Source organism: Ovis canadensis, chromosome 2, assembly GCF_042477335.2.
Source record: "Ovis canadensis isolate MfBH-ARS-UI-01 breed Bighorn chromosome 2, ARS-UI_OviCan_v2, whole genome shotgun sequence".
In the NCBI taxonomy this organism is placed as follows: domain Eukaryota; kingdom Metazoa; phylum Chordata; class Mammalia; order Artiodactyla; family Bovidae; genus Ovis; species Ovis canadensis.
Genome location: NC_091246.1, coordinates 38,933,372 through 38,960,194, shown reverse-complemented (window position 1 = coordinate 38,960,194; position 26,823 = coordinate 38,933,372). Strand labels below are relative to the sequence as shown.

The window sequence follows — 26,823 nt, the reverse complement described above, 5'->3', positions numbered from 1 at the left end:
TGCTCACCAATGAGAACCACACTTTGGGACTTCCCTGGTGGTCCATGGGTTAAAGAATTCAATGTGCAATGCAGTGGATGTAAGTTTGATCCCTGGTTGGGGAACTAAGATCCCACAAGCTGTGAAGCAACTCGGTGTGCCACAACTACTGAGCCTGTGCTCTGAAGCCTGCAAGCCACAACTAGAGAGTCCCAGAGCCACAAAGATCCCACATGACACTGCAGAGATTCCATGTGCCAAGACTAAGACCTGGTTTGCTGTTCAGCCGTTCAGTCGTGTCCAACTCTTTGTGATCACATGGACTGCAGCATGCCAGGCCTCTCTGTCCTTCACCATCTCCCAGAGCTTGCTCAAACTCATGTCTATCGAGTCAGTGATGTCATCCAAAACCATCTCATTCTCTGCTGTTCTCTTCTCTTGCCCTCAATCTTTCCCAGCATCAGAGTCTTTTCCAAAGAGTTGGCTCTTCACATCAGGTGGCCACAGTATTGGAGCTTCCCCTTCAGCCCAACCCAGTGAAAAAAAAATAGAACCACCACTTTAGCACCTGGCTACTTTGGGGCAGGGAACAGTGGTGCCCTGGGGTGTGGGGGTGGGAGCAGGAGGCTGGGTCAACACCCAAGACCATGGTTAGCAGAAGATGCTTCATGACCTATTCCATCCACACCTGCACTTGATCCTTGGAGGCAGCCATGGATACCCTGCTCGCAAAGAAAGGGGAGGACCTAGAGGAACATGGCTATGAAATGAAGATGCTCACTCACTCTTGTCAACCCAGTTCCAACCTCTGCTTTCTTCTTCTATCTCCAGAACCAACTTAGTTATCAGAACCCACATCTGGACCACAGGGAAATGGCCTAGAAAGGATGAGGCTCTGACACCTGACAGTATTCTTTCAACACAAAAAGTGGGAAGGTTAATAGAAAGTAGAAACAAAAATGGTGTGGCTGGAGGGATAGCAGAGTCGGACCTTCCTCAGAGTGGCTATGGCAATATTTGGCAGAGATAATGGTTTACTTAAGGAATTAACTGAGAAATAAGCTGTTCCGCCCACAGTCATCTCAGCTGCCAAAACCTCAATTATTTTCCTACCCTGAAATGATCTGAGGAAAAGAAGCACTCAAGCTCTGCCACAATGTTAACTACTCCCTCTGGACTCCGTATTAACCCTTGCAGAAGGTTAAAATATGAATCTGCATAATGAGACTAAAAGGACCTCGACTGCAAGGGAAAAAGCTAACAAATGCCTAAGACACTACATCCTGTGTGATTCCATCTATGTGAAGGTCAAAGCCTGGCAGAAGGAATCTATAGGTTAGAGGTTGAGAGAGTGGTTACTTGGGCTGAGTGGAGGGGCGTATAAGGGGCCTCTGGGTCTGGGTGATGTTGGTTCTTAAACTGGGTGCTGGATACCCAGGTGGGCTCACTTTGTAAAGATTCATCAAGATGGATACTTAGGTGCACTTTTCTATCAGCATATTATACTTCAATAAAAAATTTTTTAAGTGAAAAAATATACATACACACATGTGCATGCTTGCTCAGTCGCTAAGTTGTGCTGACTCTTTGTGACTCCATGAACCGTAACCTGCCAGGCTCATCTGTCCATGGGGTTTTCCTGGCAAGAATACTGGAGTGGGTTGTTATTTCCTCCTCCAAGGGATCCTCCCAACCCAGGGATCAAACCTGCATCTCCTGCATTGGCAGGCAGATTCTCTACCACTGAGCCACCAGGGAAACCACCATGGAAGTCCCATATATATACATACACTTTTGATTCTGAAACTTTGAGGCTGCTTGTTGCATAGCCTCCCAACTGGAATTGGTTAAGGTCTTTCTTTCGCTCTCTCTCTCACATACACCTTTCCCCCTCTTTATTTACTTATTTTCACAAGATTAAATGATTTGTTGGAAGCCCAAGATATTGGTCTTCCTAACAGCTTTGTTCTCATTGATGCACAATGACTTCCCAGACTTTAGGAAACAGGTCTTTTAAAAGAAGAATGCTCTGGAGATGAATCCTTGACAAGGAGGGGGACGGGCAGGGAGGCTCTGAAGCACGGGTCACAGGAGCTGTAACCTAATCGTGTATCCTTGGCAGCTAAGGCAAGATCCCCTGCTGACTTGTCAAACTCTCACATGGACGTTAAGAAGATTAAGATAACAGCATGCCTCACATAGCTAATCAGAGAGACTTAAAACAATTGGCAAAAATAGATGGAGTTATGAAATGCTTATTAGGGATAATGAGTCTGTGTCACAATAGTAGCATAGAGGGTCAGCTCATTTCAACACACACCGAAAAGAGGAGAGGAGGCACCAGTGATGACCAGCCTGGTAAGATACTTCATGTCTGGTGCCTGACCACATTGAGACATACCTGCCGAGCTCTCCCACCCCACTCCATCACTGATGATGGCCAGTTTGCAGAGGATGCAGAGGTCATGGAGGCGCCTGATCACATCCAACATCTTAGACATAAGAGGAGGTACATCTGTGCTCAAATATTCTAAATAGATTTTTCCCAATTTAAGGACAGTCACTTCAATCTTGGGCTTCACTGGTGGCTCAGTGGTAAAGAATTTACCTGCCAATGGAGGAGATGAGGGTTTGATCCCTGGGTCAGGAAGATTCTCTGGAGAAGGAAATGGCAACCCACTCCAGTATTCTTGCCTGAAGAATCCCATGGACAGAGGAGTCTAGAGGACTACAGTCCATGGGGTCACAAAGAGTTGGACACGACTTAGTGATTAAACAACAATTACACCTTAATCTTCCCCCATCCTCTTGGGTATATCAGCCACATGCCAGTTCACATCCCAATTGTTTTTTAGGGACAAGAGGAGCATAAATCCACTCATGGGGGCTAGCTAAACACCATTTTTGGTCTGGGATGGGGAGTATGCTTCTGGCAGTTCCTCCTATGCCCATTCTGCCCACCTTTGCTCTGAGGTCCTCCTTTTTTGGCCCCGGGCCAGCAGCAGCAGCCTCTGTGCTGTGCTCCACAGCCCCCAGTGGGCTTCCCAGCCCCAAGTGCTCCAGGCTGGAGGGCCAGAGCAGAAGAGGTCCTGAAGGTCTCTACTCTGTATTTCATCCATCTAGAGGAAGGAGTCACCAGGAGACCTTAGGACTTCCACAAGCTCATCAGTCTTGCCCTCCCCTCACCAAACCTTCCTTCATTTCCCACTGGGTCTCCCTCTGTAAGGGAGGTGTTGGCACACACACAAAAAGAATGACACTAAAAATTCCAGCAGATTGTATAGGTCAGGGAAGTGGACTGAGGGACAGGCTCTGGGCAGTAGACTCTACTTGGGAAGTTGACCCTAAGATGGAGGCTTGTCTGTGGGAGGTTTATGGGATGTACCCTTGGGATCACACCTGTTGGGGGAGTGAAGCCAATCCCAATGGAGCTGGAGCGTGCTGAACAGCTGCGCTGAATTAGGACAAAGACTATCATTGTACGCAGGCTGCTTCCAGAGAGGGGGCAGCTCCCACCAGGAGAGGTGAGACTGAGCTGTGAGCTGGGAGGTCAGCACTCCCAGTAATGGGTGTCATCCACCGCTTTGGTCCTGGAGGGAAGGGCCCTGACAGCACAGCACAGCATCCACTGCACTGGACATGATCACATTTATGTGTAGTTAAGAAACTACTACTCATGGCTTCCCAGGTGGCTCAGCAGTAAAGAACCTGCCTGCCAAAGCAGGAGATGCAGGTTTGATCCCTGGATTGGGAAGATCCCCTGGCGAAGGAAATGGCAGCCCACTCCAGTATCCTTGTCTGGAGAATCCCATGGACAGAGGAGCCTGGTGTACTACAGCCCATGGGGTTGCAAAGAGTTGGACATGACTGAGTGACTGAGTATGCACACACGCATATATACTATCTGTGCCAATGCATAAAGTAAGGGAGTAAGCAGAAGTAAAGAGCAGCTTGCTTGATTCCCAGATTTTTCATTTACTCTGAACATTGACAATTCTGAAGCCTAACCAGACTCTATACTGGGGGGAAACAGAAGAGATGCCCAGCCCGGGCAATTCTGGTGATTTCCCCTGACCTTGTCACAGTGGAGACCAGATGACCAGTCTCCCAGCTGAACCAATGTCCACTCCTGAGAACTCTGCCTGCCTTCTATTTTTGAATGGGTTGGAAATAGAAGCAAGGGATAAATTTTGTCTTCCTTTTGCTTGTCAGGGGTGGGTACCTTGAATACGGGTTTGAATTGAAATTAAGCACAAAATGCAAAGCAAAGACCTCAGAAGTACCCCTACCATCTCCTTGAAAGGCAGAGCTTTATAAATTGAACAATTGATCTGACTGGGTCCTCACTAAGGAACCCAGCAGTGACTCAGGTAAGCACCCTCTTGAGGCTAATTAAGATGTTACAAAATATAGGCACCTCATAATTAGACTGGAATCAGTCCTTCAATCCCACATTCTCTTTCTAGCCCCATATTATTAAGGCAAAGCCAAGGGAAAGTACTCAATTGTGTATTTCTCCCAAAACTGCCTTTCACAGTCAACTGAATGAGATTTTACTTTTATCAGCAAGTGTTTGAGCAACAATGGAGAGGAAGAGGAGGCTGACACAGAACTTTAAAGTTCCATGTTTCTACTGATAAGAAAGAAAGTTCTGGAAGCCTGTTATCTCAACAGGACATCTTTACTTACTTAACATTGTTCTAGAAATAATAGCTAACACAATTAGCCAAAGAAAAGGGTAAGTTATACATATTGGAATGAGGACCAGAGTCGATAGACACAGATGATTTTTGTAGACCTGGAATAGTCCAAAGAATTAGCTAAAAAGTTACTGGAACCATAATGAGACAGCAGGATGGTGGTTGGTTAAACCTAAAACCTTAAAGCTTTCTTATCTACCAGTAATCATTAGAGTTAGAATGTAATGGGGGTCAGGACTTCATTCACAGTAACAATAAAATTGAGAGACTAGCATTGACATATATACACTATCATGTGTAAAATAGCTAGCTAGCTAGAAGCTGCTGTATAGCACAGGAATCTAAGTTCAGTGCTCTGTGAGGAACTATAAGAGGGGTATGGGAGGTGGGTGGGAGGGAGGCTTAAGAGGGAGGGGATATATGCATACATATGGCTGATTCATGTTATTGTACAGCAGAAACTAACATAACATTGTAAAACAATTGGAAGAATCAATATAGTGAAAATGAGTATACTACCCAAAGCAATCTACAGATTCAATGCAATCCCTATCAAGCTACCAGCGGTATTTTTCACAGAGCTAGAACAAATAATTTCACAATTTCTATGGAAATACAAAAAACCTCAAATAGCCACAGCAATCTTGAGAAAGAAGAATGGAACTAGAGGAATCAACCTGCCTGACTTCAGGATCTACTACAAAGCCACAGTCATCAAGACAGTATGGTACTGGCACAAAGACAGAAATATAGATAAATGGAACAAAATAGAAAGCCCAGAGATAAATCCACACACCTATGGACACCTTATCTTCGACAAAGGAGGCAAGAATATACAATGGATTTAACTTATATGCAGAGTACATCATGAGAAATGCTGGACTGCAAGAAACACAAACTGGAATCAAGATTGCTGGGAGAAATATCAATAACCTCAGATATGCAGATGACACCACCCTTATGGCAGAAAGTGAAGAGGAACTAAAAAGCCTCTTGATGAAAGTGAAAGAGGAGAGTCAAAAAGTTGGCATAAAGCCCAACATTCAGAAAATGAAGATCATGGCATGCGGTCCCATCACTCCATGGGAAATAGATGGGGGAACAGTGGAAACAGTGTCAGACTTTATTTTTGTGGGCTCCAAAATCACTGCAGATGGTGATTGCAGCCATGAAATTAAAAGATGCTTACTCCTTGGAAGAAAAGTTATGACCAACCTAGATAGCATATTCAAAAGCAGAGACATTGCTTTCCCGACTAAGGTCTGTCTAGTCAAGGCTATGGTTTTTCCAGTGGTCATGTACGGATGTGAGAGTTGGACTGTGAAGGCTGAGCACTGAAGAATTGATGCTTTTGAACTGTGGTGTTGGAGAAGACTCTTGAGAGTGCCTTGGACTGCAAGGAGATCCAACCAGTCCATTCTGAAGGAGATCAGCCCTGGGATTTCTTTGTAAGGAATGATGCTAAAGCTGAAGCTCCAGTACTTCGGCCACCTCATGCGAAGAGTTGACTCATTGGAAAAGACTCTGATGCTGGGAGGGATTGTGGGCAGGAGGAGAAGGGGACGACAGAGGATGAGATGGCTGGATGGCATCACTGACTCGATGGATGTGAGTTTGAGTGAACTCCAGGAGTTGGTGATGGACAGGGAGGCCTGGGGTGCTGCGATTTATGGGGTCGCAAAGAGTCGGACACTACTGAGTGACTGAACTGAACTGTACTGAACTGAAAGACAGTCTCTTTAACAAGTGGTGCTGGGAAAACTGGTCAACCACTTGTAAAAGAATGAAACTAGAACACTTTCTAACACCATTCACAAAAATAAACTCAAAATGGATTAAATATCTAAATGTAAGACCAGAAACTATAAAAGTCCTAGAGGAGAACATAGGCAAAACACTCTCCAACATAAATCACAGCAGGATCCTCTATGACCCACCTCCCAGAATACTGGAAATAAAGCAAAAATAAACAAATGGGACCTAATTAAAATTAAAAGCTTGTGCACAACAAAGGAAACTATAAGCAAGGTGAAAAGACAGCCTTCTGAATGGGAGAAAATAATAGCAAATGAAGCAACTGACAAACAACTAATTTCAAAAATATACAAGCAACTCATGCAGCTCAATTCCAGAAAAATAAACGACCCAGTCAAAATATGGGCCAAAGAACTAAATAGACATTTCTCCAAAGAAGACATACAGATGGCTAACAAACACATGAAAAGATGCTCAACATCACTCATTATCAGAGAAATGCAAATCAAGACCACAATGAGGTACCATTTCACATCAGTCAGAATGGCTGTGATCCAAAAGTCTACAAGCAATAAATGCTGGAGAGGGTGTGGAGAAAAGGGAACCCTCTTACACTGTTGGTGGGAATGCAAACTAGTACAGCCACTGTGGAAAACTGTGGAGATTCCTTTAAAAACTGCAAATAGAACTGCCTTATGACCCAGCAATCCCACTGCTGGGCATACACACCAAGGAAACTAGAATTGAAAGAGACACATGTACCCCAATGTTCATCGCAGCACTGTTTATAATAGCCAGGACATGGAAGCAACCTAGTTGTCCATCAGCAGATGAATGGATAAGAAAGCTGTGGTACATATACACAATGGAGTATTACTCAGCTATTAAAAAGAATACATTTGAATCAGTTCTAATGAAGTGGATGAAACTGGAGCCGATTATACAGAGTGAAGTAAGCCAGAAAGAAAAACACCAATATAGAATACTAACTCATATATATGGAATTTAGAAAGATGGCAAGAATAACCCTGTATGCGAGATAGCAAAAGAGACGCAGATGTACAAAACAGACTTTTTGACTCTGTGGGAGAGGGAGAGGGCAGGATGATTTGGGAGAATGGCATTGAAACATGTATAATATCATATAAGAAATGAACTGCCAGTCTAGGTTCGATGCAGGATACAGGATGCTTGGGGTTGGTGCACTGGGATAACCCAGAGGGATGGTATGGGGAGGGAGGGGGGAGGGGGGTTCAGGAGTGGGAACTTATGTACACCCGTGACGGATTCATGTTGATGTATGGAAAAACCAATACAGTATTGTAAATTTAAAAAAATAATTAAAAAAAGAAAATTTAAAAAAATAAAAAAATAAAATATCTAGGGATTCATTTAATAAGAAGTGTATAGAAGACACAAAGGGAAAGTTACAAAGCTTAACTGACTTAAAGGAAGTGATAGATGCCTGGATGGGGCTTCTTTATCATGTGAAGATATCACTTTTATTCATTTTAATATACAAGTTAACAGACTTCCAAATGAGAGAACTAAATAATTCCACATTTCATCTGGAAGAGTAAATATGTATGAAAAGCCAAAAGGATGAGGATTGTCTTATTTGATATGAAAATATATTTTAAAGTCACAGTTGAGTGTCTAACAACATGAAGGTTAAGGGTATGAATGCCTTCATAGTGGAAAAATCCAAGAATAACTTCACAGTCAGCCCTTCGCATATGCAGCTGGCATCTGCAGATTCAATCAGCCTCTGATTGTGTAGTACTGTACACAATTTAAAAAAATCTGCCTATCAGTGGACCTATGCAGTTCAGATTCCTGTTGTTCAAGGATCAACTGTACACCAATTTATAAATATCAGTACCAAAACAGAAAGCAGGCTGTCTTCAGATCATTCAGCCACTTCTGATGGTCTGGACATGGAAATTAGCATCCTCTCCTTGCTCAGCTGACCATGACCTTCTGTGGATGGCCAGATTTCATCAGCAGCACCACCTTAGGAAAAGTGCTTATAGTTCTACTCTTGGGGCCTTTATTCCTTTTGATGATACTGGGGCAGATTCCCAGGTTGGGACATCAGAGCATGTCCTCTGGTTGTGTTGACAAGACACCAGACATCTTTGAAGGAAGTGACACATCCAACTGGGTCAGTTTCTGGTATTTTCCACTTCCTGTCAGCCTCTCAAGGGATAGGTAAAACATGCAACTCTCATTTTAGTTTTTCACTTGTCTTCTGGAGTTTTGATGCCCCACACGTCCTGATGGCTCAGTCGGTAAAGAATCTGCCTGCAATGCAGGAGACCTGGGTTTAATCTCTGGGTTGGAAAGATCTCCTGTAGAAGGAATGGCAACCCACTCCAGTATTCTTGTCTGGAAGATTCCATGGACAGAGGAGACTGGTGGGCTACAGTCCATGGGGTTGCAAAGAGTTGGACAAAACTTAATAACTAAACCACCACCACACTACAGTTTCTCCAATCTCTGTGAGAGGCCAGTCTTTTTCCAAATACAACATATATCAATACCAGTCCTTTTGTTAAATGTAAGAAAAATAAATTACAAAAAAGAGAAAGAAACTGCAAAGGACAAGCAAATACAAGGCCTGATTTTTATTATCACATTTAACAGAATTTCTCGGTCATCTTGCCATAAACACCTCTGAACACTTACTCTGTCCATAGACCAGCAACAAAATCAGCCAAGCACCCGTCCACTGACTAAAGGTTCTAAATCTTGTCACCAACAAACTGACTGCCACTTTAGACAAGGATTCTTCATGTCCTGCAGTCAGTGTAATGCTACAGTCTTACATCTGTACAGCACAACTATTTATGGCACTCGAATCTTATCCCTCGCGTGACTCCCCAGTGATATTATTCTGAGGTAATTGGGGCAGCTTTTAAACAAATCCCATTTTTCAGGCAACAAACCCAGATCCTGGCAGAGACAGCAACGTGGCCAAAGTAGTGAGTGCTAGAGCTGCACTCACTCACCTGAAATGTTCTGATTCGTGACCCTGAGTTCTTCCCATTCCTTAAAGGAGCCACATACGTGGCAAGGACCCAGATACTGGTCTGTGAAGAGTCTAATCTCACAGGCTTGGCTCACAAAGCATGTTAAGCGCTCGGACTGCAAAAGTCCCTTTCCACCTTCCTTGACCCCATATCCTTGAACAGAAAGCCCATCAAATTGTCCAGGGCCCTGGGGCCAATGACATTGTCCTCACACTACACTGGTGTGTTAGGAGATAAATTTCAAACACTCTGTGTGTCTTTGCGCCCACATGTGTGCTCACACTCTCTATGTCTGACTTTTTACAGCCCCATGGACTACAGTCTGCCAAGCTCCTCTGTCCATGGGATTCTCCAGGCAAAAATACTTGAGTGAGTTGCCATTTCCTCCTCCAGGGAATCTTCCCAACCTGGGGCTCAAACCCATGTCTCCCAAGTCTCCTGAATTGGCAAACAGATTCTTTACCACTGAGCCATGTGAGAGGCCCACCTATAGGATAGCAATTATCAAAAGAAGTTTGTGTAAATGGCTTAGCAGATACATGCTGGAAAATACCTGTCTTTGTAAATAGAAAAAAATAAAGCAGACAAAGTTCACTTCCTCCACCAGACATCTGCCTGAATCTTTTCCAAAAGCCCCTTATGAAAAGATGTTTTATTTATTCTGGACCCACAAAGATTCTATTGTATTAAAATAGCTTCATCTGGAGTGCGGAATCTACAGGACATTACACAGTTCAAAGGAGAAGTAGTAAGAGTTGTGCTGAAGTCTTCAGTAGCCATTGGCACTCAAGTAAATGGCCAGAGAGCTGACTGAAGTCCGTAACGAGGATGCTTTGCTTGCAGTGGCTGTTTTGACACTCAGGCTTTCAAAGTGGTAAAGAATCCACCTGCCAATGCAGGAGATGCAGGAGACGTGGGTTCGAGCCCTGGGTTGGGAAGATCCCCTGGAGAAGGACCCACTCCAGTATTCTTCCCCAGAGAATTGAATGGACAGAGCAGCCTGGTGGACTACAGTCCATGGGGTCGCAAAAGAGTCAGACACAACTAAGTACACACATACACATTCTGACACCCACCCTGGTGGCCTAACACAAACTGAGAAGATGCATCTTCTACGGCTCAGTATTCCCTGCTTTTCTGGCTTTGATTTCTATCCTAAGACTTTATTCTTTACAAGGCAATTCAGGACAGGGAAATGGAATCATCTTTAAGTTACTGGAAGCTTTGCAACATATAATTAGGACAATTCAGATTTTTTCTTTTTGGCTTGAGTTTTTCCCGTTGGCCGTCTACACTGATCACAAGACTCCTGTTTCTCAAGGCTGTGTAGTTAAGCCAAGTAACTGAGTACAAACCAGGACAGGCTTTCAATCATACATCTGTTTCTCACTGAGTTTACTTTTCTGGCACCAGGAAGAATTTGGAAACTTTTTTAGTTTATGAGATCACATTTAAGTGTTTTGGATAATTGACATTTTTCCTTTTAAATGTAAATGTTTAACAGCATGAAACCTGGGCAAATCTTTGCCTGAATGTACATCTGAAGATTAAAGTTGTACTAACTTAAAGAGCCAAGTCACCTCCACATGGAGAAAGTCCAAACTCTTAGTTCTGCTATTTATATATGGCACAGCTGATCAGGATATCTGAACTCCACAGGAAGATTCATTTTATCATCTCACAAGTAGAACTGGGCCTTGAGTCCTTTTAATTTAATTCAACAAATTGGGACATCAGAGGATGTCCTCTGGTTGTGTTGACAAGACCCCAGACATCTTCGAAGGAAGTGACACATTCAGCTGGGGCAGCCTCTGGTATTTTCCACTTCCTGTCAGCCTCACAAGGAATAGGTACTGTACATTATATCTGGGGATTCAAAGCTGATTAAGACTGTTTGGATCTTCCCTGTAGCTCAGATGGTAAAGAATCTGCCTGCAGTGCAGAAGACCAGGGTTCAATCCCTGGGTTGAGAAGACCCTCTGGGGAAGGGAATGGTAATCCACTCCAGTATTCCTGCCTGGAGAATCCCATGGACAGAGGAGCCTGGCAGGCTAGAGTCCGTGGGGTCATGAAGAGTCAGACTTGACTGAGCGATGACTACTACTACTAAGACTGCTTTAGGCAAGGCCTGTAGAATATAATGCAGAGCTTAAGAAACATCACCTCATCAATTGAGGTCTAAAGACATAGCAACAGTGGGCTTCGCAGGTGGCTGAGTGGTAAAGAATCTACCTTCAATGCAGAAGACTTGGGTTCGATCCCTGGGTCGGGAAGATCCCCTGGAGGATGAAATGGCAACCGACTCCAGTATTCTTGCTAGGACAATCCCATGAACAGAGGATGGATCACAGTCAATGGGGTCACAAAGAGTCAGACATGACTGAGAATGCACACTCAACATAGAAACAAACATGGTTACCAAAGGAGAAAGTAGGGGGAGGGATAAATTAGGAGTTTGGGATTAACCGATACACACTACTATATATAAAATGGATAACCAACAAGGACCTACTACAGTATAGCACAAGGGAATATGCTCAGTATTTTGTACTTATCTATAAGGGAGAATATATATGTATATGTATAACTGAATCACTTTCCTATGCAACTGAAACTAACACAACATTATAAATCAACTATACTTCAATACAGCTTAATTAATTAAAAGAAGAAGTGAGGCCTGGAGAGAATGAACCTTCCCAGAGTCACATAGTAGCAAGTGTGAATCTTTAAAAGTCACGCTTCTGAAATAGAGTTACAGACATAGAGAAAAAACATATGGACAGCAAAGGGGGATAGGGAGGTGGGATGAATTGGGAGATGGGATTGACATATATCCACTACTATGAGTGTATACTTGCTGGGAGGAAGGACTAGGAGAAGGGATAGTTAGGTAGCTTGGGATGGACATGTACACACTGCTATATTTAAAGTGGATAGCAAACAAGGACCTACTGTATAGCACAGGGAACTCCGCTCAATGTTATGTGGCAGCCTGGATGGGAGGGGGCTTGGGGGGAGACTGTATGCAGCATATGGACAACTGAGTTCCTTTGCTGTTCACCTAAAACCATCACGACATTGTTTATTAATCAGCTACACACCAGTACAATAAAAGTTTAATAAATAAATAAAAATGGCCAAAGGGAAAAAACCAGATAACTAATGAGAACCTACTGTTATAGCACAAGGAACTCTACTTGATGCTCCGTGGTGACTTAAATGGGAAGGAAATACAAAAAAGAGGGGATATATGCCCGCATGCAGCTGATTCACTTTGCTGTCTGTACAGTAGAAACCAACACAACACTGAAAAACAAGTATACTCTAGTTTAAAAGAAAAGTTGTGCTTCTGAATCAAGGTAATCCAAAGCACGAAGTTATGATTAAAATGTAGGTGCCATTACTTTTAAAGAAATGGTAGAATATATACGCCTCCATGTGTAAAACAGTTAGCTAGTGGGAAGCTGCTGTTAATATAGGGAGCCCAGCCTGGCGCTCTGTGAGATGTAAAGGGGCAGGATGCGGGGGTGGGGAGGGGTGAGGGAGGCTCAAGAGGGAGGGGATTTAAAAAAAAGAAATGGTAAAAGTAAAAGAAGTGGTTGAAAATAATAAAAGTAGTGTAGTGCGTGCACGCATGCTAAGTAGCTTCTGTGGTGTCTGACTCTGTGTGACCCTCTGGACTGTAGCCCACCAGGCTCTTGTGTCCATGGGATTCTCCAGGCAAGAAAACTGGAGTGGGTTGCCATGCCCTCCTCTGGGGTGTCCTCCCCACCCAGGGAATAAATGTTATGTTTCGATCTTATGATTCCTGCATTGGCAGGCAGGTTCTTTACCACTAGCGTCACTCTATAGCTTTGGGGCTTATCAATCCATTTCCCACTGGACACTGTATACTCAGCTGCACAGGCCACCCAATTCACATAGACAGCCTGTAGATTCTCCAATCTGTTACCTCAGTTTTGGAGGCCACGATGACCCTCATTGGTTTCTCAGCTTTATTCTAGGTAAGTTACATATTTCACCTATAATAAGAAAGACCAGGTTTTCATATTGAAGATTTTTGTGATCTAAGGAGACATTGAGGGCAGAAGGAAAAGATGGAGTCAGAGGATGAGATGGCTGGATGGAATCACCAATGCAGCCGACATGAACTTGGGCAAACTCTGGGAGATGGTGAGGACAAGGAAGCCTGGCATACTGCAGTCCATGGGGTCACGAAGAGTGGGACACAACCGAATGACTGAACAACACCAAGGAGACATCAAGACAAACTTGCATGTTGATGCGTGTATTTAAACCTATGTCCTAATCATGAAATGTGAATGCTACTTATATGAAGATCACACCAATCTTCTTTTATGAAGACTTTTGACACTCTGCCCTGCCCCCCAAATTGGGCTTCCTTGGTGGCTCAGACGGTAAAGAATCTACCTGTAATGCAGAAGATCCCGGGTCAGGAAGATCCCCTGGAGAAGGGAATGGTTATCCACTCAAGTATTCTTACCTGGAGAATTGCATGGACAGAGGAGCCTGGTGGGCTATAGTCAGTGGGGTTTCAAAGAGTTGCACATGACTGAGCAACTAACACACACACACATACTCACACACCCATATCCAAAATTGGAAAAGCAACCTCTTCTAACAGTGCCTACGTAATAATCACAGCCCTTTAATAGGCTCAGTTATATGTTGGTTTCCACCTTGAAGTCAGGGTCTGCTGTATCTGCCACCTAGTAGGCTCTCAATATGTTTCTCACAGAAAGTAAATACAAGATATTTTGAGATCCTAGTCCTGGGGTGGCTTCCCAAAGGAGGAAAACAAGGATTTATTTTAAGAAATGGAAATGATTCAGTGAAAGAAGGCACATTTCTTCCTCAGTCCCTTCATTGGGCCTAAAATATAGGAGAAAGGGCGTAGGGCGGGGTGATGAGAAGGGCGTGGGGAAGAGGAAAGTCATTCGCTGTCCCTATGATGCTCTCATGATTGGGCGGAAGTTCTCAGATCTGCCGAGGTCAAGAGCAAGAACAGGAAAGACATTCCTGACCCTCAGTACAATTTCCCTTGTACTGTCATGCCGTACGTTCTCCACACAAGACACCTTTGAACTGGGTTTTGCAGTGACCTTGGGAAATCACTTCCATCTGGAGGCTGGAGTGAGTCATAGGAACCAAGACACAATTTTTCCAGCTGGCAATTGGCCTGGATTATTGAATCCATGTTCTGACCCTTATGAAACATGATTGCTCAAGATCACTGATGGATGCAACACTGGTAGATCAAAGCATGTGGCTCTAATTTCTGTCCAATGCTCACTAGAGAAAGAGAAAAGTCACAGTTGGATATAGTTGATGGTTTGACTTTGAGAGGACGGCCAACCCTGGGGAGCTCTGGGCGCTTGGTCAGCACAGTAGCAAAGTGCAAGGGTGTGGGAAGGTAGCGGCTGGGTGCATGCAATACTTTTCTGTCTGGTGTTTGTCCCAGGAGATCCATCTGCTATTGACACCTGAACTTTGTGACACAGCTGGGTCCTGCTCCACTGGCTTCTAGACAAAAAAACATGATGCAAACCAGTTAGGGTAAAAGCAGTTACCATGGGAACCCTGGACTTCAGTTTGGAAAGATATTTACAATGACCACAGATACGGTTTGTATCAGTGCACTTCCTGAGAAGTTTCTCTTTATCCTTAACTTTAACATTCCCCCTCCTTGCCCTGTGGAATTTGGTAAAAGAAAAATTTTAAATCAGATTGAAAATATTACCTTCCCAGTTACATAGCTAAAACAGGATGTCTTGATTTATTCAAACCATATTCATTAAAGACAAATTTAATTCTAAATGGAGAAAATATGGAAAGGTCAAGTTTTGTCTTGGATACTTTGAAAGAGTTGCTAAGCATTCTGTCCTCCGTGGAGGCTGGGTTGACACCAGGAGGTGTTATTTTTGTTATTTCCCCATAACTATTTTCCTGCCTCTCAGTAATGAGAGGAGAATTATGGCTCTAGAGAACAAACACATCCTTATGTGGGCATGATCATAGCTGTGGCAAACTCGGTCATGATAGCAGGAATAGACCCATCACCTTAGTGCGCTGGCCTGAGGACACAGAGGATGTTACGGGCATGAGACTGGGCACCAGGGAGAACCAGGTTCCAATTCCTACTCTGCCACTTGTACTCAATGGTGTGACACTGGGCAAGTTACAGAACCAGCCTCTGCCACAATTTCCTCATCTCTGAAATGAGACTCAGAATACCTATGGCTCCACATGTTTGCAAGGACTCAATCAAATAATGTCCACAAAGCATTCAGCGTCAGTGCCCAATAAACTAAAATCCAAAATTAAATCAGTCTCTAACAACTCTTTACCGTAAAGGCAAGGAGGACAAATAATCTTTATCTGGTCAATAGAGTTGTCAACACATATGTTTGCATGCATGCATACCTAATTAACTGTATACATCTATTTTTTAAAAGCAGCTCTTCAAATTTAAATGTAATTACTGACTTTATAAGTAAATGGTATTGAATTAATTGCTTCTGTGTTCACAGTAGTGTGATGAACCCTGTATAACAAGAGTTAAACAGACCCTGTCCTTATCCTTACAATCTAAATCAAGTGATGGTAGGACTTCCCTGGTGGTCCACTGGTTAAGAGTCTGCGTTTCAATGTGAAGGGGTGCAGTTTTGATCCCTGGTCAGGGAACTAAGATCTCCTGTGCCACATGGGGTGGCTAAAAAGTAAATAAATAAATAAGGCAGATGACACTGACACAGTGCGTACGTAGAGTTGCAACAGTTTTAGAGAAATCTAGAGCTAGGGAGTCATACTATGCATAACTGCTAAGGTCTAATGCATTAGAAAAAAATCAGGATTAAATCAATTTAAAGGAATAATCCAGTGGAAGGGAAGTGGGGAAGACAGGAGAGCCAGCAGACCAAGCAGAGGCATTCCCTGGCTTCACACAAGTCTTCTGATCTCAGAGGACAATGGCCACAAGCCCACCCATAACTCTCCTGATCCCCCATCCCCCAGGCCCCCTGAAAGTTTAAATCCTCTCCCAGAGCCCCCTTTCTCATTCAATCCCAACCATAAAGGCATCCATCTGTTTTTCACAAGTATCTTCTTCTAACCCTCTCAAACAATCCTTGAAGAGTCTCTCATCTTTTTGCTTCCTTTTCTTGGAAAAAGAAAGAATACTTGACTGGGTTGCCCTGGGTGGTGACAATTCCCTCTCTTTTTTTGCTTCTCTTACTGTCTGGCTCTGCTCCCCACCTCCACTTCTTCCCCCACCTCCATCCTCTGAACCAAGCCCTGGTCCCACCAGTCTCCTGAAACTGTTCCTAGTCCCAAACTCCTATCGCAGTCTCAGAGATCAGCATCAAGTCTGATAGGTCACCAATGACCTCAAATTACTAAACACAATTTCTTTTCTGGTTCTCTTTCTCCTCGACATTGGCAATTGATATTGGCTCCACTCCCTCCTAACTGACATTTTCTTCCTGTTCTGTTGCAGGATTTATGCTCTCTTGTGTCTCCTACTTTTTCAAAACTTCAGGGAAACTTTTGTTTGCTATCCTTATGCCTTTTCCCCTAAACTTCATGCATGTCCTAAAATTCACCCCTACAGTCTCCTCCTTGAGAGATGACCCTTGACTTAGCATCACCAGTTCCCATTTCCATCCCAGGAGCTCCTTCATTATCAAAATGCTGATATTTGCTACTGATTTCTAGATCTGGTGCAACTGAACATCCCAAGATGATGCAAATTTTTCTGTATGGTAGCCATTAGCCATATGTCATATGGCTACTGATACTGGCATATGGCGGTCCAATATGGTAGCCATTAGCCATATGTCACTAGTGAGTGCTTGAAATGTGGTGAGCTTGAATGAGGAGATAAGTTTTTATGTTATTTTTTTAATTTTTATTTTGATGGAATTGTTTTTGTAGCTGAGAGAATACTGGAGTGGGTTGCCATTTCCTTCTTCAGAAGATCTTTCCAGATCAAGGACTGAACTCTTGTCTCCTGTATTGGCAGGCAGATTCTTTACCAGTGAGCCACATGGCATTTTTGACTGGTATGGGGTATCTCCAGGGAATTGAGAAACCTAGGGGAGAGGGGATGGATGAAATGGGATTTACAGTGGAACCACGTAGGAAAAATGTTATGTATGTTTTAATAGGAACTAAGTTTTTAATGTTATAGGGGATGAGAGAGGACAAGATGGTTGGATGGTTGACTCTATGGACTCCATGGATGGTTGGTCCATTGACTCCATAGATATGAGTTTGAGCAAACTCTGGGAGATGGTGAAGGACAGGGGAGCCTGGCATGCTGCTGTTCATGGGGTCACAAAGAATCAGACATGACTGAGTGACTGCAATGTCAATGAATTTTAACTTTAATGCCCCACATATGGCTTGAGTTTACCATATTCACACTGAATAGCAGTTTTTTTACAGTTTCACTTATGCACCATGATTTCAGGTGGAATATGGTCAAAACTGATAGCTTTCCAGAAGGTATTCTTCCTCCCCGCATCAGTCCTTGGCACCACCATTCCACTTCACACTCAAAGCAAAATGCTATCTTTTGTTTACCCCACTCCATTTCTTCATAGGAGAAGGATGTCACCTATCCCACCATGTCACCTACCTTCTTTGTACCCACAGTGGCTCCCCAGGCTCTCTTACTTCAAGATCAAAATCCTTGACTGGTTTTCAAAAAGACACCCAGGAGAATGGTGTAACAAAACCTGGTCAATGTTGTCTTGATGGCTGTCCCCTGCATGCACACACATGTGCTCATACCCACACACTCAATCACCCTCTCTAGAGGATGAATTCACTAGCCCATAACCATGCCATGTTCACTTCTGCCTTGCAGCTTGACTTTTCATACCTACCTTTCAAGATCCAATTGAAAACTCCCTCCACAGAAATTTCCATGAGCATCTAAGCCCTGCCTGACCTATCTTGCCTCTGAATCCTAGAGCTTTTCCTGATAACTATTCTTTTATGGATGTTATCCTTTTCTTCCCAATCAGACTTGGAGGCAGTGGGTCACCTTCTCCAGTCTCCTTCATTAGACTTAGAACTGAGCACATGACAGATGCTGGATGCTCTGTAAACGCTTCTGACTACTAAGCAAGTTTAGGAGACGGACTGGATGTGAAAACATCTGAGAACTCAGCAAACATTAGACTCACAATGTTAATAATTTAGTCCCCACACTCTCTCATTTCTGCTGATCCTTCTGCTTATCCTGGGTTTCTCCAACTTCATTTCCTCTTGTATAACTACTTTTTCCCTTCATCCAGGAAATTATAAGAGCTAATCTCAACAGAGTCAGGGTAGACAGTGTCGGGTCTTCTGTTTTCTCCTGGAGATGGTGGCCAAAGCTAATGTCTTGTTTGCCATATGATTGACATGGTTCTATTGAGGAAGTTAACACAGTGTAGAGGAAAAAATCACAGTGGCCCTTCTATTACTACCTTGGTGGCACTGGTTACACTATTTAACACCTATGAGTTACATTTCTTAGGCAGGTAAAACAAGGATAAAAATATCTCCTCACAACTATATAGGGAAATCATGTAGTTAAGTAAAATAACACTTGAATAATGGGCTATAGATTTGGAGGTACCAGAGGCCTTGTGATTGGCTGGGGCATTTTCATTTTAAAGAATGCTCCAGAAGGGACTTCCCTCATAGTCCAGTGGTTGGGACTTCACTTTCCAATACATGGAGTGAGAGTTCAATCCCTGGTTGGGGATTCCCACATGTCTCATGGCCAAAAAATCAAAACAAAAAACATGAAACATTGTAACACATTCAATAAAGATTTTTTAAAATAGTCCACATCAGAAAATCGTAGAAAAATAAATTACTTATATAAAAAAAAGAATGTTCCAGAAGGGCAATGTTTAAGCTAAAAGAATGCATAAAGGTGCAAAATTCCTGACTATATAAACTAATCTGAAGAAGGAGAATCATCTAGAAATCACCAACAGCCCATGATGAGGTGCAGGGGAATCTGGGCAGGTCTGCTGCCTTTCAGGAGTGATGAAGCAGAACAGACTGTAAACAGGAGAGGAACAGTCCCCACACAGGAGCCAGATCAGACATCAGGAGGAAAACTTGCTTTTGGTTTCCCACCCAGGGGAGCTAAGCAGGAACTCAAATTTGTGAAAGTGTTTTCCTTTCAGTTTCTCTTGATATATTAAAAGAGGCTCAGAAAAACCACTCCCAACTTTTGACTAATAAGGGTCACTTTATTATGTTTCCCCACAGACAGAGGATGAGATGGCTGGATGGCATCACCGACTCGATGGACATGAGTTTCAGTAAGCTCTGGGAGTTGGTGATGGACAGGGAAGCCTGGCATGCTGCAGTCCATGGGGTAACAAAGAGTCAGGCACGACTGAGTGACTGAACTAAAGTGAACTGTCAGAACCTCTGTTTTGAAAGATATAAAATGAGATAGCACACGTAAATATTGACTAACACAGATCATTTGTGCCATCAGTGTTAGCACAGAAAATACATTGTGATTATTTGTTTCTCCTTGTGTTTTTCTACTCAAAGATAGAAAATCATCAGAGTTTTGAGCATCATGAGATAAACAGTGTTGCTCTAATAGAATGGCATGGGTCCACCATTCTTTTCCCAAAACTTTGGAAGTTATATATTTTGGAACCTAGGATGTTTCAGATTTTGTAAAAGCAACACAGATCATATGTTATGCATTAAATAAGACCACCAGAGAGGCATGGGGCAGCATCCCATAATCAAACAGATAAATCTTTTTGCAACTTGATATGTGAATATAAAATCTAGATAAAATATAAATGTTATATGAAATTTATTTAAAATATAGATTTTTATAATCTATAAACTCTATATTCTGAAATCTATATTTTCATACATCTTATGGTTTCTATAGATCCCCTTGAGTTCAGATTGTGTTCACCGCCAAGTGAGTTCTGATCAGGTCAGGTCTTAGCCTCAAATTAATAATCTAGACGTTTCAATCCTCAGAGTTTTTGAATTTAAGAAATCATGTACCTATGCTATTCTATGTAATATTTAAAAAAAAGAAGTAGTATCTTTTAAATCTTCCATTAAGCTTTAGGAAATGTAAAAAACACTGGGTAGCAATCTCAGTTTGGGTAGATCAAGGGATGGAGGTTTGTGACATTGTACAGGAGGCAGTGATCAAGACCATCCCCAAGAAAAAGAAATATAAAAAGGCAAAATGGTTGTCTGAGGAGGCCTTACAAAGAGCTGTGAAAAGAAGAGAAGCGAAAGGCAAAGGAGAAAAGGAAAGATATATCCATTTGAATGCAGAGTTCCAAAGAATAGCAAGGAGAGAAAAGAAAGCCTTCCTCAGTGATCAATGCAAAGGAATAGAGGAATAAAATAGAATGGGAAAGACTAGAAATCTCTTCCAGAAAATTAGAAATATCAAGATGGGCACAATAAAGGACACAAATGGTATGGACTTAACAGAAGCAGAAGATATTAAGAAGAGGTGGCAGGAATACACAGAAGAACTATATAAAAAATATCTTCACAACCAAGATAATCACGATGGTTTGATCACTCACCTAGAGCCAGACATCCTAGAATGTGAAGTCAAGTGGGCCTTAGGAAGCATATCTACAAACAAAGCTAGTGGAGGTGATGGAATTCCAGTTGGGCTATTTCAAATCTTAAAAGATGATGCTATAAAAGTGCTGCACTCAGTATGCCAGCAAATCTGGAAAACTCAGCAGTGGCCATAGGACTGGAAAAGGTCAGTTCCCATTCCAATCCCAAAGAAAGGTAATGGCAAAGAATGTGCAAACTACTGCACAATTGCACTCATCTCACACACTAGCAAAGTAATGCTCAAAATTCTCCAAGCCAGGCTTCAACAGTACATGAACTGTGAACTTCCAGATGTTCAAGCTGGTTTTAGAAAAGGCAGAGGAACCAGAGATCAAATTGCCAAGATCCACTGGATTGTCAAAAAAGCAACAGAGTTCCAGAAAAAAACATCTACTTCTGCTTTATTGACTATGCCAAAGCCTTTGACTGTGTTGATCACAATAAACTACGGAAAATTCACAAAGAGATGGGAATACCAGACCACCTGACCTGCCTCCTGAGAAATCTGTATGCAGGTCAAGGAGCAACAGTTAGAACTGGACATGGAACAACAGACTGGTTCCAAACAGGGAAAGGAGTATGTCAAGACTGTATATTGTTACCCTGCTTATTTAACTTATATGCAGAGTACATCATAAGAAATGCTGGGCTGGATGAATCACAAGCTGGAATCAAGATTGCTGGGAGAAATATCAATAACCTCAGATATGCAGATGATACCACCCTTATGGCAGAAAGTGAAGAGGAACTAGAAAGCTTCTTGATGAAAGTGAAAGAGGAGAGTGAAAAAGTTGGCTTAAAGCTCAACATTCAGAAAACTAAGATCATGGCATCTCGTCCCATCACTTCATGGGAAATAGATGGAGAAACAGTGGAATCAGTGTCAGACTTTATTTTTGTGGGCTCCAAAATCACTGCAGATGGTGACTGCAGCCATGAAATTAAAAGATGCTTGCTCCCTGGAAGAAAAGCTATGACCAACCTAGACAGTATATTAAAAAACAGAGACATTACTTTGCTGACAAAGGTCTGTCTACTCAAAGCTATGGTTTTTCCAGTAGTTATGTATGGATGTGAGAGCTGGAGTATGAAAAAAGCTGAGGACTGAAGAACTGATACTTTTGAACTGTGGTGCTGGAGAAGACTGTTGAGAGTCCCTTAGACAGCTTGGACAGCAAGGAGATCCAACCAGTCTATCCTAAAGGAAATCAGTCCTGAATATTCATTGGAAGGACTGATGCTGAAGATGAAACTCCAATACTTTGGTCACCTGATGTGAAGAACTGACTCACTAGGAAAAATCCTGATTCTGGAAATAATTGAAGGCAGGAGGAGAAGGGGATGACAGAGGATGAGATGGTTGGATCGCATCACTGACTCACTGGACATGAGTTTGAGTAAATTCAGGGAGTTGGTGATAGACAGGGAAGCCTAGCATGCTGCAGTCCATGGGTTCACAAATAGTCGGACATGACTGAGTGACTGAACTGAACTGAACTGAGCAATCTCAAAACTATTACAAAGATACAGTAATCAAAACAGTTTGGTATTGGCATAAGATTAACAGGCACATGAAATATGTAACAGAGTCCAGAAATGACCCATATTCTACAGTCAACTGAATTTCAACAACAACATCAAGACCATTTCATTAGGAAAAGGATAGTCTCTTCAGCAAGTGGTACTTGGACAACTGGATTTCCACATGCAAAAGAATAAAGTTGGAACCTTATCTCACGCCATACATAAAAATTAACTCAAAATGGATCAAAGGCTTACTTGTAAGTGCTAAAATGAGAAACTCTTAGAAAGTTAGGAATAATTCTTTGTGACCTGGGTCAGATAATGATTTCTTAGATATAGCACTAAAAGCACAAGCAACAAAAGGAAAATTAGGCAAATTGGACTTCATGAAAATTAGACATTTGTGCATCAAAGGATACTATCAAGAAAGTGAAAGGAAAACCCATAGAATGAGAGAAACACTTGCCATATATCTCATAAGATTCTAGTATCCTAAATATATAAAGAATTCCTACTACTCAACTACAAAAAGACAAATTCTAATTGAAAAATGGGCAAGGGACTTGAATAGACTTTATGTCAAAGAATATACACAAATGGCCAACAAGCACATGAAAAGATGTTCAACTTCTTTTGTCATTAGAGAAATGCAAAACAAAACCACAATGAGATACTACTTTGTGTCCACTAGGATGGTTATAATTAAAAGATTGAAAAAAGGAAAGAAGGATGTGAGGATGTGAGAAATCCTACCAATGTGAGTATGTAGAGAAATTGGAAGCTTCATATATTGTTGGTAGGTACATGAAACCTTCTTTGCTTGCTTTGTTTTAAATCACTAGACAAGATATTGGAAATATAATTAAAAGTCTGAATCATAATAAAATTTTTTTTTGCTTTAAATGCAGTGTTTCTAAAGATTTTGATTGATATTTAGGAATTATTTTAATATAAACTACTAATCAGTCTCAGCAGAAGCGCAGTCGAGAGGAGCTACCCCACACCCAAGGTCGGGGCGGAGGCCGAGCCGAGCTACCCCACGTCCGAGGAGCGGTGGCTGCGCCGGAGCAGGAGGGCCAAGAAGAACTACTCCACATTCAAGGTCAGGAGGCGCGGCCTCATCCAAGGTAAGGAGCAGCAGCTGCACTTTGCTGGAGCAGCTGTGAAGAGATAGTCCACGTCCAAGGTAAGAGAAACCCAAGTAAGATGGTAGGGTTTGTGAGAGGGCATCAGAGGACAGACACACTGAAAACTAGCCAATCTGATCACACGGACCACAGCCTTGTCTAACTCAGTGAAACTAAGCCATGCCCTGTGGGGCCACCCAAGTTGGACAGGTCATGGTGGAGCGGTCTGACAGAATGTGGTCCACTGGAGAAGGGAATGGCAAACCACTTCAGTATTCTTGCCTTGAGAACCCCATGAACAGTATGAAAAGACAAAATGAAAGGATACTGAAGGAGGAACTCCCCAGGTCAGTAAGTGCCCAATACGCTACTGGAGATCAGTGGAGAAATAACTCCAGAAAGAATGAAGGGATGGAGCCAGAGCAAAAACAATACCCAGTTGTGGATGTGACTGGTGATAGAAGCAAGGTCCAATGCTGTAAAGAGCAATATTGCATAGGAACCTGGAATGTCAGGTCCATGAATCAAGGCAAATTGGAAGTGGTCAAACAGGAGATGGCAAGAGTGAATATCAATATTCTAGGAATCAGTGAACTAAAATGGACTAGAATGGGTGAATTTAACTCAAATGTCCATTATATCTACTACTGTGGGCAAGAATCCCTTAGAAGAAATGGAGTAGCCATCATGGTCAACAAAAGAGTCTGAAATGCAGTACTTGGATGCAATCTCAAAAATGACAGAATGATCTCTGTTTGTTTCCAAGGTAAACCATTCAATATCATGGTAATCCAAGCCTATGCCCCAACCGGTAACAATGAAGAAGTTGAATGGTTCTATGAAGACCTACAAGACCTTTTAGAACTAACACTCAAAAAAGATGTCTTTTTCATTACAGGGAGCTGGAATGCAAAAGTAGAAAGTCAAGAAACACCTGGAGTAACAGGCAAATTTGGTCTCGGAGTACGGAATGAAGCAAGGCAAAGGCTAATAGAGTTTTGCCAAGAGAATGCACTGGTCATAGCAAACACCCTCTTCCAACAACACAAGAGAAGACTCTACACATGGACATCACCAGATGGTCAACACCGAAATCAGATTGATTATATTCTCTGAAGAAAAAGATGGAGAAGCTCTATACAGTCAGCAAAAACAAGACCAGGAACTGACTGTGGCTCAGATCATAAACACCTTATTGCCAAATTCAGACTTAAATTGAAGAAAGTAGGGAAAACCACTAGACCATTCAGGTATGACCTAAATCAAATCCCTTATGATTATACAGTGGAAGTGAGAAATAGATTTAGGGGACTAGATCTGATAAACAGAGTGCCTGATGAACTATGGAAGGAGGTTCATGACATTATACAGCAGACAGGGATCAAGATCATGCCCATGGAAAAGAAATGCAAAAAAGCAAAATGCTGTCTGAGGAGGCCTTACAGGTAGCTATGAAAAGGAGAGAAGTGAAAAGCAAAGGAGAAAAGGAAAGATATAAGCATCTGAATGCAGAGTTCCAAAGAATAGCAAAGAGAGATAAGAAAGCCTTCCTCAGCGATCAATGCAAAGAAAGAGGAAAACAATAGAATGGGAAAGACTAGAGATGTCTTCAAGAAAATTAGAGATACCAAGAGGACATTTCATGCAAAGATTGGCTCAATAAAGGACAGAAATGGTAGGGACCTAACAGAAGCAGAAGATATTAAGAGGTGGCAAGAATACACAGAAGAACTGTACAAAAAAGATCTTCATGACCCAGATAATCATGATGGTGTGATCACTCACCTAGAGCCAGACATCCTGGAATGTGAAGGCAAGTGGGCCTTAGGAAGCATCACTACTAACAAAGCTAGTGGAGGTGATGGAATTTCAGTTGAGCTATTTCAGATCCTGAAAGATAATGCTGTGAAAATGCTGCACTCAATATGCCAGCAAATTTGGAAAACTCAGCAGTGGCCACAGGACTGGAAAAGGTCAGTTTTCATTCCAATCCCAAAGAAAGGCAATGCCAAAGAATGCTCAAACTACTACACAATTGCACTCATTTCACACGCTAGTAAAGTAATGCTCAAAATTCTCCAAGCCAGGCTTCAACAGTACATGAACCGTGAACTTCCAGATGTTCAAGCTGGTTTTAGAAAGGCAGAGGAACCAGAGATCAACCTGCCAACATCTGCTGGATCATCGAAAAAGCAAGAGAATTCTAGAAAAACATCTGCTGCTGCTGCTGCTAAGTCACTTCAGTCGTGTCCGACTCTGTGCGACCTGAGACAGGAGCCTACCAGGCTCCCCCATCCCTGGAATTCTCCAGGCAAGAACACTGGAGTAGGGTGCCATTTCCTTCTCCAATGCATGAAAGTGAAAAGTGAAAGTTAAGTCACTCAGTCGTGCCCGACTTCGCGACCCCATGGACTGCAGCCTACGAGGCTCCTCCATCCATGGGATTTTCCAGGCAAGAGTACTGGAGTGGGGTGCCATTGCCTTCTCCGAGAAAAACATCTACTTTTGCTTTATTGACTATGCCAAAGCCTTTGACTGTGTAGATCACAATAAACTGTGGAAAACTCTGAAAGAGATGGGAATACCAGACCATCTTACCTGCCTCTTGAGAAACCTATATGCAGGTCAGGAAGCAACAGTTAGAACTGGACATGGAACAACAGACTGGTTCCATATAGGAAAAGGAGTATGTCAAGGCTGTATATTGTCACTCTGCTTATTTAACTTATATGCAGAGTACATCATGAGAAACGCTGGGCTGGAAGAAGCACAAGCTGGAATCAAGATTGCTGGAGAAATATCAATAACCTCAGATAGGCAGATGACACCACCCTTATGGCAGAAAGTGAAGAGGAACTAAAAAGTCTCGTGATGAAAGTGAAAGAGGAGAGTGAAAAAGTTGACTTAAGGCTCAACATTCAGAAAACGAAGATCATGGCATCTGGTCCCATCACTTCATGGCAAATAGATGGGGAAACAGTGGAAATAGTGTCAGACTTTATTTTTGTGGCTCCAAAATCACTGCATATGGTGATTGCAGCCATGAAA

The 26,823-nt window shown here is 42.5% G+C and overlaps 1 protein-coding gene across 7 annotated transcripts in view; it reads right to left on the bottom strand.

The window, feature by feature from the left end:
- Nucleotides 1-26,823, bottom strand: part of ADRA1A (adrenoceptor alpha 1A) — a 116,037-nt gene that overhangs the window by 64,091 nt on the left and 25,123 nt on the right. The window contains exon 3 of one of the 7 annotated variants that reach the window (XM_069575951.1): nt 17,374-17,580. The exons of 5 other annotated variants lie outside the window; for them this stretch is intronic. In XM_069575951.1, the coding sequence (XP_069432052.1) occupies nt 17,477-17,580 (104 nt within the window). In that variant the 3' untranslated portion in view covers nt 17,374-17,476. Of the gene's footprint in view, nt 1-17,373; nt 17,581-23,534; nt 23,809-26,823 lie in introns of those variants that run through there. One more of the 7 variants, XM_069575953.1, reaches the window with a different exon arrangement.